Source organism: Thamnophis sirtalis, unplaced genomic scaffold (assembly GCF_051295495.1).
Source record: "Thamnophis sirtalis isolate CommonGarterSnake01/CBP01778 unplaced genomic scaffold, rThaSir2_p1.2 scaffold_1, whole genome shotgun sequence".
Classification (NCBI taxonomy): Eukaryota; Metazoa; Chordata; class Lepidosauria; order Squamata; family Natricidae; genus Thamnophis; species Thamnophis sirtalis.
Window position 1 is genome coordinate 161,789,625 of NW_028261381.1, and position 11,860 is coordinate 161,801,484.

Consider the following 11,860-nt stretch of genomic DNA (forward strand, 5'->3'; position numbering starts at 1 on the left):
AAATGTCATAAATATTAATGCAACCAAGTCACTATCAACAATAGTATTAACAGTACAGTTGTTAGCATCCTTGGATGACAAATATACCGCCTGCCCCAAGTGAACTACTCTGGACTATAATGTAACATTTTTAAAATTATTTCATTTAAGCCAGGAGATTTCTTGAAAAAAAAAGGTGATGCTTGAACTAGATACCACTGAAAGTCCCAAATATGAATCCTAAGAAAACACTTAAGAATACAAATGTGATTAAATAAGAGTAATATTAATAATGTTGTGTGAAATATACAATAGTATATATAGCATATAGCATATCTATGGACAAAAATATTCAGAATAAAATGTTACATGCAATTTTATTTAGTTTGTCTAACTGAGGATTTAGTCTGGTTTTAAATGATCCTTTATGTGTGTAAGACTAATGTTTACAATAGTTAATACTTAATAGTTTTATGGAGGGTAAGCAGAGTATAAACATATTGAAATAAATAAGTATACTTACACATCCAGGGTGTTATCCAATAAACACTGTTAAGAGTTCTGCTTATTTTAGTGTAGCAAAAATACAAAAGGAATTCTTTTACAGAATTCAATCACAATTTACACAGTAAATTTTATTTGATAGAAAAAAAGATAGAAGAATATACTTTTGTCTATCTTGAAAAAGCTTGAAGGAGATTCACACTAAATAATTCTTAGTAAAAGACACTAAATTATAAAATATAAAATATTATTATTCTGGTTAAGACACCTTGAGTTGTTTGAAATCTCTATAAACTGCATTGAATAGAACTACTATAAAGTACAATAAATTAGTTGTCAAACTGTCATAAGATTTTTTACCATAAAACTCACAAATTGAGAATATGATATCCATATTACTATCACATTCTACTTAGGAAGCCAAAAGAGGCACACATAGGACTCATCCAGTCACTTTGGTAAGTAATACTAAATTGCCAATACAATTGTTACAGTTAAAATGATCAAAATAATAATAATATAAAAGATCCTCAGAAGCCTCAGAGCAAATACTTCTGGAGAAAAAACAGACTAGAAAACCCAGCCTTAGCCTCTCATTCAATAGGTCCTCCGACTTTTGTAACTATTTGTACCATTGCACTGACAAAACACTTCACTGGAAAACTTCAAAGCACGCTCCCATTAAGGAAATGGTCTACTATATTCACACATGTGCCTAGTTTTTAACTTAACTTGACTCAGCCTTCCATCCTTCCGTAAAATGAGGACCTAGACTGTTGGGGGCAAGATGCTGACTCTGTAAACTGCTTAGAGAGGACTTTAAAAGCACTATGAAGTGGTATATAAGTCTAAGTGCTATATTGCTATTGCTAAATCTGACTGTAAGGCAAAACTCCAAAGCATCCCTCTATACCTCCCAAAGTTAGGTAAGATGGGAGAGGTAAACATGTGTTAGGATGGGCTACATGATAGACAGATAAGAGATATATAGGTTAGATAAGAGATAGGGATAGATGATGATGATAGATAGATAGATAGATAGATAGATAGATAGATAGATTAGATGAGTGAGACAGACAGACAGACAAGACATCCCTCAGACACCGCTGAGATCACTTGTTCTTGCACCGACAAACAAGTTATTGACCAAGAGACATACCTTTGGCAGTCCTAGGTAAGCGCTTTCAAATAACCTCACCCCAAGTAAGTGATATGAAGGCTGCCCCACAGCAACGCAAACCAACAAGACATGCATGCATATTACTGCCTCCTCTCTAGCGCTCTTTCTACTATTCAAACCACGGCTTTAAAAAGAAAAAAAAACATCACCCCCGAATCCCCACGACCCCCGTTCCTCTTCCTCGGCACTCACCCTTGGCCAGGCTCCAGGTGCCCATCCCAGCCAGAGCCACGGCCAAGGCCAAAGCCAGGGCCGGCCCCGACCACCACCGCGAGGGACGCATGGCGAGGTGGAGGCGGCGGCGGCGGCGGCGCCCGTGGGCTGCGCTGTCAGGAGCAGTCGAGGCTCCGGGCCCGCTTCTGCGTCAGGCTCTGCAGGACCGCCGTTTGTGCTGCTGCTGCTGCTGCCGTTCGGCGGGGCCTTCTCATACCCGCCAACGAGGGCAAGAAGGAGCCCGCTTCCTACCCGCGCCCGCCAGCGACTGACAGGAGCGCTGAACGGCGTTGCTTGAGTCGGTCAGTCGGTCGGTGGGTCCGTCGGCGGTGAACAAAACAGCCCCGCCGCCGCGCCTCCTCCAGCCGCCGAGCGCGCCCAGCCGTGCGTGCCCTTTCCCCCGCCTTCCTTTCCCTCGCGGTTCGCGGGGGACAAAAACAACAACAACCCACGAAGCCGCCCGCTAGAGCCAAGACCACCCCCGCTAAACAAGCAGCAGCCGCAGCGGCGGCGGCGGTGGCGGAGCGTAGGGCGGAGAAGCGAAGAGCAACGAGGCGCGGCGAAGGGCCGGGCCTGATGGGTCCTGGTCCTCCTCCTCCTCCTCCTCTCCTCCTCCCCTTTCTCAGCTATGAGCCGGGCAGCCCTGGAGACGGGAGGGAAAAAGCGGATCCCGGAGTCCTGGACGGGAAGGCGGGGGGACGGTGACAGTCCCAGGCAGGGAGAACACCCGCGCTTCTTCGAGGGGCTTCAACCTCTGACTGGGAAACGAGGCTGGGTGGGTTTATATAGTAACGCATTTAATCGCAAGAGAGGCAGGTTAATTAGAGACGCATTTAGAGACCAGTCAACGCATTGATAGGGCAGCAATTAATGAAGGGGGGTGGGTGTTAAATTGGTAATTACAGAGAGGGAATAGCAAAGGGTGTGAAAACATGTATTAAATGGGTTTGAGAGGATGGCCAAAAAGGGTGGTTAAACTAGAACAGATTAAAAACAAGTATAAGAGATGATTAATTAAAATGGGAAGGGAAACATTATTTTTAACAAGAATAGCATGGATATTACAAGTTAATTTGTATGGGAAAGTTGCATTTTTGAATCCACAGAACATAATGAAAGATGCTATCAATTTGTTTAGGGATGTTCATGATACTAATTGTGCTTCCCCTTAGAAAGAAAAGCAACAGAATAAGGATTTTTGTTTGGTTGGTTTTTATCTTTTTTCCGTATTTGCCACTATCCTGCAGTCTCTCCCTTAATTTAATGCTACATTTTGTAAATTCAAACGGAATGGAAATAATAGGAAGTTCCTCCCCACATTGCAAACTTATATCTCAAAAAAAATCCCTTGACATTTATCTTTCGCATTCCTAGTTGTTCAGATTAAATTCCCATTAACTGAGATTAATAAATGAGATTATTCCCATTGTTAAAGTGCTATTATATTTCATCCACTTTGCCCTAATAATTGGTTTGTTGAGCAACTGTCCTCATGAATCTTGAGTGTTAAGGCTAGATGCCCAGGTACTGATGTTTGGGGAAGTTAGTACCCCAATATTTCCTCTAATTTAAGTAAGGATATTCACTAAACTTTGATTTAAAGCTCTTAGAAACTCTCATGCTCATTTCTAGGACAACATTTTGAACTTAACTAAGAATTTACAGCTGAAATTTCATAATTTCTTTATTCAAAGAAACCCAATCTGACCATTTTATTGTAAGCTTTTAAGCCCTAGCATGCCTTTCCAACTCATCAACCGTTTTGACCATATTGATTTGCTTCTCTCTATGTTCATTTTATGGCAGGCTATTATTGGCTCTTCTTTCCTCTCAATTGACTTCATCTGATGTTGAATCTCCTGAGGGGCTGACAATGGCTTTTAATTTGGCCATTTGAGCCATGTTGATCTTTTGATTCCACCCTTTGAAAAATCAACTTGAAAAAATAATTCTCATCCATGGCTGACACCGAACTTATAAAATTTTCAAACTCATCTTGATAAACTAGAGCGGAAAAATAGAAAATACTTATTTGCTGTCAATAGTCATTCCTTTCATAAAGCTGCTACTCATTTTTTGCCATATGGGAATAAGCCAAAATTTCATATGTGTTCAAGCCAAGTCCCCCGGACATTTTTTGCAATGTCTTGTATTTATTACGTACTGCTATTTAAAGTTCCTCTATGTTTAATGCAATGATTTCCGAAGAAATTAAGCACTCTAGGCTTCTGTTCCTTTCCAAGGCTTACTGGTACTTGCTGTTTCTGTTACCCCAGATTTTTCTAGTTTTTTTTTTTTCCTAGTTACTGGTAACCTGGTAAGTTTGAGAAGTTATTTGAAACTTTTTTCTTCTTTCCCTTTAATAACTTTTTCCTTTTCTACAATTCTTAACTAGACTTATTATCTTATGACAGTCATTTTTCTAAATTCTTTGAAATGTACCTCTGAAAGATACCTAAATCTTCACTTTCTTTTAAAATCCCTTCATGAGATGCTTTGATTTGTTCTAGTTCTTATCGAGTATCTTCTGTTTTATTTTGTGCTAGGTTATTGGGCGAGTTGTCCTTTCTCAGTTCTTATTTACCTAGCAGTAAAGAATCTCACTGGTCCATTTCAAGCAGGATTTTGTGCAGGTCATACTAGTGAGTCAGCACCGGTTTGGGCTGTCAAGTGATTAGTGGTGACTGTTATAACAAAAGCAATACTTTAAAATAAATTTTAAAAATAGAAAAAGTTAATTTTTTTAATAACAGGAAAAAACCAATTTTGTTGTATTTAAGTACAATTACAATAAAGATTATACTTAAAAAAGAAATAAAAGACAGACTTGTAAATAATCTGGTCTTGGGAGTACAGGTAGTCCTCGACTTACGACCCCAATTGAGCCCCAAATTTCTTTTGTTAAATGAGACATTTGTTAAGTGAGTTTTGTCCCATTTTACAACCTTTCTTGCCACTGAAGTGGCAAGTGGTAAGTGAATCACTGCAGTTGATAAGTTAGTAACTCAGTTAAGTCAATCTAACTTTCCCATTAACTTTGCTTGTCAAAAGCTTGCAAAAGGTGATCACATGACCTTGAGAGACAGCAACGTCATAAGTATGAATCAATTGCCAAACATCTGAATTTTGATCACATGATCATAGGGACACTACAAAGGTTGCAACTATGAAAAATGGTCAAAAGTCACTTTTTCAGTGCCATTGTAACTTTGAACGATCACTAAATGAACTATTGTAAGTCAAGGACTATCTGTATTTGTTGTCCACTTACAGAACTTGTTAAGTACCTGGTGCAAAAATGTTCTCATTTGTTTTCCAAAAGTGGACAGCTGAACTTCTCTTTGGAGAGACATGCATAATTGTCACAGTGGACAACTGAGCCCAACATTTCCAATGTTAAGCAAGGCAGTTGTTAAGTGAGTTATGCTCCATTTTATGATATATATATATTTTTGCCACAGTTGCTAAGTGAATCACAACCAGGGGTGATTCACCTGAACCAGTAGTAAAAAAGCTATAAGTTCACCCAAACCAGTAGTAAAAAAATGTTACCCGTTCAGGCAAACCGGTATTTGCAATGATCAGCTGTGAAACATGATTTATATTAGCTAGAAAGCAGGATTTCCTGCTTTCTAGCTAATCTAAATCACGTGGCACAGTGGATTCCCTCCCTCGCTCTTCTCCTTACCTTTGCAGGTGCTTGGTAGCAGGCTGCACCCACCTGCCCAGATGTCATCTCGTCCTTTTTTTATGCTCTGCGCACACGCGGAAGGTCCTGCGCATGCACAGGGATGGTGCGCGCTCACATTTGCAAACTGGTAGCAAAGGTAAGTAGATTTCACCCGTGATCACAACAGTTGTTAAGTGATTCATGCAGTCATTAAGCTAATCTGGCTCCCCCCACCCCCATTGACTTATTAGAAGCTGGCTGGGAAGGTTGCAAATGGTGATCACATAACCCAGAGACCGTACAGCTGTGATAAATACATGTCAGTTACCAGGCATCCAAATTTTAATCATGTGATCATGGGGGATGCTGTATAGTCATGTGAGAACTAGTCAGAAGTCACTTTTTCAGTGCCGTTGTAACTTCAGTCATTAAAGAAATGGTTGTAAGTTGAGGACTCTCTGGAGTTCGTCTAGATCAGGAGTGTTAAGCTAGCGGCCCATGGGCCGCATCACACTCAGGCCATGCCCACCCCTGCTCTGCAAAGGCAAGATATGACATAATACGTCACATGATTTGTTCAAGTTTGACACCTGTGGTCTAGGTCCTTTAGACTTTACAGACTAATATCCACATCTTGATTGTGCCTGGTAGCCCATGGGCAACTAGTGCAGTACTCTTAGAATTAGTGTTAAAGAGAAAACTTTAACTTTAAACTGTAACAATAGTGGTGGTGAACTCCAGAGTTAGTACATCTGTTTTAGGATTTAAAAAACTCTCCATGTGTTTTAAAAAGAACTGAAAATTCCAAATACCCCTTGATCAATGTATCTCCTGCAATCCTTGAAGGTCGTTTTTTTAAAAGGGAGAGGATATCTATATTCCACCCAGAAAAAGTTGGACATTTGGTAGCGATTTATAAACCAAGATTTACGAACTACAGTGGCAATAGTTACACTGTTCATTTGACATACTAGATCAAAAACAAACCAGCTCCCTATTATTGCATTTAACAGAATCCTTAGACATTTATGCTGCATTTGGTATGTTATAATTTATTTTCTGACAACTAATGGAAACAGTTGCCATATCTTTATTCTCCTAATTCTGTATTCACATTTGTAGGCTATAACAGGATGATTTGTTAAGTAACGTGTTTTGTTCAAATTCTTAAGAGTATCGGTTTGAATAGTATGCTGTCAGCCAAGAACAGGGGTGTGGGAAAACAACTCCCAAGGTTTAGCTGATCCAAATGGTATTGAAGCACGTAAGAAAGAACATCTATAACTATCACTATAATCTTTACTGACCTAGACAGGAAGTCTATGGCATTCTCATCTATCTTTCCAGTCATTGGAACAAGAAACAATGCTGCAAATTGATGGCTAATTTTATTGTGTCAATGGGAGAGATCATTGAGGAAACTACGGACCAATCAGCCTGTTGGAAAATCCTGGAAAAGGCAATCAAGCAGCAGGTTTGAGCACCTAGAAACGAACAAGGTGATTACTAGAAGCCAGCATGGGTTTAAGAATAGGTGATGCAAAACAAATCTTACTGCCTTCTTTGATAGAGTGACTAAATTAGTGGGTGAAGGAAATGCTGTGCATGTAGCACACTTGGATATCTGTAAGATATTTGATGAAAGCAAACCACAGTCTACTTCTTGGCAACATATGGAACCAACAGCACCACTACAATATGAATTTGCAGTTGGCTAACCAACTCTTGAGGGAGGTGGTCCTTAATGGAATTATATCTATGTGGAGAGAAGCATGCAGTGGAGATCCTCAAGGCTCTGTCTTCAGCATAGTGCTCTTCAACATCTTCATAAATACCCTAGATGAGAAGATTGAAGAGGTGCTAATCCAATTTGCAGATGACATAGGGCTAGGGAGAATTGCTAGCACTTTGGAACATAAGTTTAAGATTTAGAAGAAACCTGACAGAGTTGACCATTGGGCCTAATCAACAAGATGCAGTCGTCCACTTAGGCATCCAAAACCAGGTGCATAAGAACATATTAGGCAGTAATTGGGTCAACAGTAATGCCGATGACAAGGATTTAGGTATCCCGGTGGACTGTTGCTTAATTATGAATCACAGTGTGCCGCAGCTACCAATAAGGTTGCTTTATCCTGTGCTGCAATAACGAAGTGATAGTATCAGGGTCAAGGGAAAGGATAATATTGCTCTGTATGGCACTGCACCCAGTTCTGGTCACAATTGAGGTAGTCCTCAACTTACAACAGCTCATTTAATGACCAAAGTTCCAACGGCACTAAAAAAAGTGACATCATTTTTCACACTCGTGACCATTGCAGCATCCCCATGGCCGCATGCTTTACCCTCGAATGCTTGATAACTGACTCACACGTGTAACAGCTGCAGTGTCCCAGAGTCACATGATCCCCTTTTGTGACCTTCTGACAAGCAAAGTTAGTGGGGAAATCAGATTCACTTAACAACCATGCTACTAATTTGAAAACTGCAGTGATTCACTTAAGAAATGTTGCAAGAAAAGTCACAGCATGGAGCAATTTTCTCATTTCACAACATACATTTTGGGCCCAATTGTAAGTTGAGGACTACCTGTACAAAAAAAGATGCTGAGGCCCTAGAAAAAGTGAGAAGGGCAACAAATATGGTAAAAGAGGGATTGGAGGCTCATTCCTATGAAGAATGGGTAAAGGAAATAAGGTATGTTTACCTTAACAAAGACTGATGGGAGACCTGATAGCAGTCTTCCAATACTTGAAGAGCTGCCACAGGAAAGAATTAACTTATTCTCCATAGCACCTGAGGGTAGAATAAGATGCAATGGATGGAAGAGGGAGATTCCAGGAGACCTGGAAATAAGGGGAAGTTTCCTGACAGTGAGGACTGTTAAGCAGTGGAACAGCTTGCCTCTTGAATGTTTGGGTGATCCATCCCTGGAGGCTTTCAAATAAAAAGATTGGACAACCATTTGTCTGAGATGGAATGAGGACTTCTGCCTTGGGCAGGAGATTAGCCTAAGTCCTTCAAAGTCCTTCTAACACTGTGATCCTATATTTGTTTCTGGAGTCATGGTCTGAATTATGTGGCTGTTGAACTGCTGACATGAAATCATTTGCACTTCACAGAGTAGTAAATTATGTTTAGCTGAAATTTGACAAGCTTTAATAAGATTTCAAACAATCCTAAGGTGTAATACAAAGATCTCAGATAATAGTTTGTACATTTTAGAGGAAAACAAGAATAGTGCTGCATTTTCATCTAATGAAGTATTGAAAAATCAAAATGAACATTGGCAGAGTTTATAACTTTTATTTTACTATCCAATAATGCTCAGAGTATGAGAAATAACATGAATTTCAGTTATTAGTGTACAAAGGCAAAATAATAACTGTAGCAGAAACCAGCAGCTAAAAAATACAAGTTGTTTATAATAAGCAGAAGAATTAGAAAAAGGTGTTGCCTTGTCCAATGAAGAACATGTGGTGATTTTTACTTTGAATAAATGGCAGGTCTTTTAAAGTGTGATAAAAAAAATTTCCTTTATGCTGATATATGTTGGGAGACAAATTCTGCCAATTTACTTCATCCAGGAAATTCCTAATTTGTCTTGATACTGTAATTTTCTTTCAGAGGGTGAAGGAAAACAGTAAAAGATAAATATTTTTTATCTTTTTTTAATATTCCATATGGAAAATATAGACACAATCACAATGAATTCAAGCTATGGGAAATTAAAGCTGAGTAGAATGGAGTGAGCACCTCAGACTTAAAGTAGTTAATTTTAAATACTCGGAGCAACAATTGTAGGACTCCTGACCTGGCCCATCATCCCAGTGCCAGGACATATAATATTTGTTAATATTTTGAATGAATCTTAGAAAAAGAGCTGTTCAATAGTACACACTAGACAATTGCAGAAAATGGTTTACTGACTTTGGATTCTTGAATGGATCAAGGTAGTTGGATTCAATGGCCAAATGATTCATAAAATCAGAACTGGCAGTCATTTGGGCAATCAAGTCCCTGCCCCCTGCTTAGTACAGGACTCCGAAATATAGTATTCCCAACAAATAGCTGTCTAATCTCTCTCTGAACATACACAATGAAAGGGGCCCTGCCATTTTTAGTTACACAGTTGAGCAGCTTTTACTTTCAACTCTGATTCTACAACAAGGAGTATCATTTAGATGGGTTAAATTTTTCTTGTTTCTCATAGCATGAATTGAGGCTAGCTTTAGTAATGAGCTGCAAGCCATCCCAATCCCCTAGAAAACAAGCACATGAGAAATAACAATATTTTTGTCAACGTGCTTAGGGTCTAGGAATCTGCCCAAGTTTCATGATACCTGAATTTCCACCTTAAGATTTCTCGCTCTCTTTTCTAAAACAACCCATTATCCATCAAGCTGACCACCACCCTTGAGATTTGACACTGTCATCCGTTCCCACTGTAACTAAGATCACACAAAACTATTACAGTTTTCAAGATAACAGACTATACAATGGTTTGGAGCCAGTAGCCACTGAATGTATGAAACTGATTCATTTCATTGCTATTAAGTCCCATGAGGTCAGATGTAATGGGCCGTCTTGGCAGTAAGGAGGGAAGAAGGCAATTGCCATGCCACATCTAATAATAACTAACATTTCCCCCTGTTTAGGGCGGTTCCATTTTTTTTAGTACAACTATTAAATCATGGAAGTAACAAGGTGCTTTTGAGATTTCCCACTTTTCTTTTTCTTTTGATTTATTGCTGTTTCCCTCATCAACATGAGGTTTTTGTTTCTTATTGAATGCCTGACTTCACCCATTTAATCAGGAATCTAATATATGCAAAACTTTCATTGCCGTCCTTTTGCCTGTTGCAGGGTTAAGAATCTACAAATGTCACTTTTACAACCATGGGTGCAAAATCACCAGATTAAATCCGGGGGGATCAGTTGGATTTCCACAAACAATCTCAATTCAATATAATGATACATGATGGGCGGACTTTGCAAAGACTTGACTTTCTTTCAGTATTGAGGCAAGGATGCTTCCGGAAAGATATAGCAATATTGATGTTCCAGTTTTGTATTATATCTGACCTCCACTTTCTAAATCTAACTCCCTAAACCAGAGGATATCCTTGTTCGTCACGTGTTCCATAACTGAAAGCTTGGAACATAATGTTCCTCTGTTCCCAAACCTCCTGGCAAGCACTGACCCTGGAAACACATCTGCATCACCTTCCAACTTCACCCTTCCTAGCTACTGATAGGAACCAGCAGGAAGGATGGCGATCCTGGTCTATTATAAAAGAAGGAAAATCTTTCCCAAAGCTTCTTCGGCTTAGACAGGAAATATCAAGATCCTCTATTGTGACAGTAATAGCAAAAATGGAAATGGCAGAAGCCAAGTTGCCAAAGCAAACAAAATTCTGGAGAATCATCACACAGCAATAGAACGCATGGTGGCATGTAGGTTTCATGATCAGTCCCCGGTAGGTGATGGCGATTGACCTCTGCAGGCCTAGGGCATGGTTTCTAATCTTAGCCATTTTAAGAGGTGTGGACTTCAACTCCCAGAATAACCCAGACAGCTTTTACACAGCCAGCAGAAGCGATGGCTACATTGCTGGCTGGGGTATACTGGGAGTTGAAGTCCATACCTCTCAAAATAGCTACGTGGAAAATATTGCCCTAGAAAACGGCCGATCCAGATACACATACAGGCTTTTTATTAATTTAAATTCATTGGCTACCCAACTGCAGTGGACCAAGATTTGATCTGGTGTCAGGCTCTTTTTATCTTAGCGAAGGCCAAAAGTTGCATTCTGATCCAGCGGGGTTGACATTTCCATGATCTTACCATATGTTTATGACGCTAGGAGAGTCGCAAAGCTCCCTTTCTCAAGGTTTACCTCGAAGAGCCTCTTGCCTGCAACTTGCAAGAGAATAAAATACATCAGAGTTACCACCAATTTGTAACTGTGCAAGTTGTGACAGGGAAGCTGACCATGCAACAAGCATAAAGGCAATTCGGGTTAACTGCCAGCCTCATCTACAGCTTAATGAGCCGACTGCAAGTCAGCACTTCTTAACTGGGGAGGTCGGGGTGGGGGGTAGGAAACAGGGGGAACAGGCTCAGGAATTACAGCACAACCACAGTAGCAGCTTGTGTGTGAACAGCAAAGGCGGCGACACTCCTCTCCCTGAAGGGATTGCACCTTTTTGTGCCCATCCCTTCTGCTGTGTAAATGCCAAGTTATAATGCTGAGGCCCAATTGGGGGGAGTTGCTGTTTCCTACAGATTATTAACCACACTGCTGGTGGGG

General features: G+C 40.0%; 1 protein-coding gene across 1 annotated transcript in view; it reads right to left on the bottom strand.

Moving 5' to 3' along the window:
• Positions 1–2,378, bottom strand: part of INSR (insulin receptor) — a 98,911-nt gene extending 96,533 nt beyond the window's left edge. Inside the window, exon 1 of the mRNA XM_014063092.2 lies at positions 1,856–2,378. Coding sequence (XP_013918567.2) covers positions 1,856–1,946 — 91 coding nt within the window. The 5' untranslated portion in view covers positions 1,947–2,378. The remainder of the gene's footprint in view (positions 1–1,855) is intronic.
• Between the last annotated feature and the right edge of the window lie 9,482 nt (positions 2,379–11,860).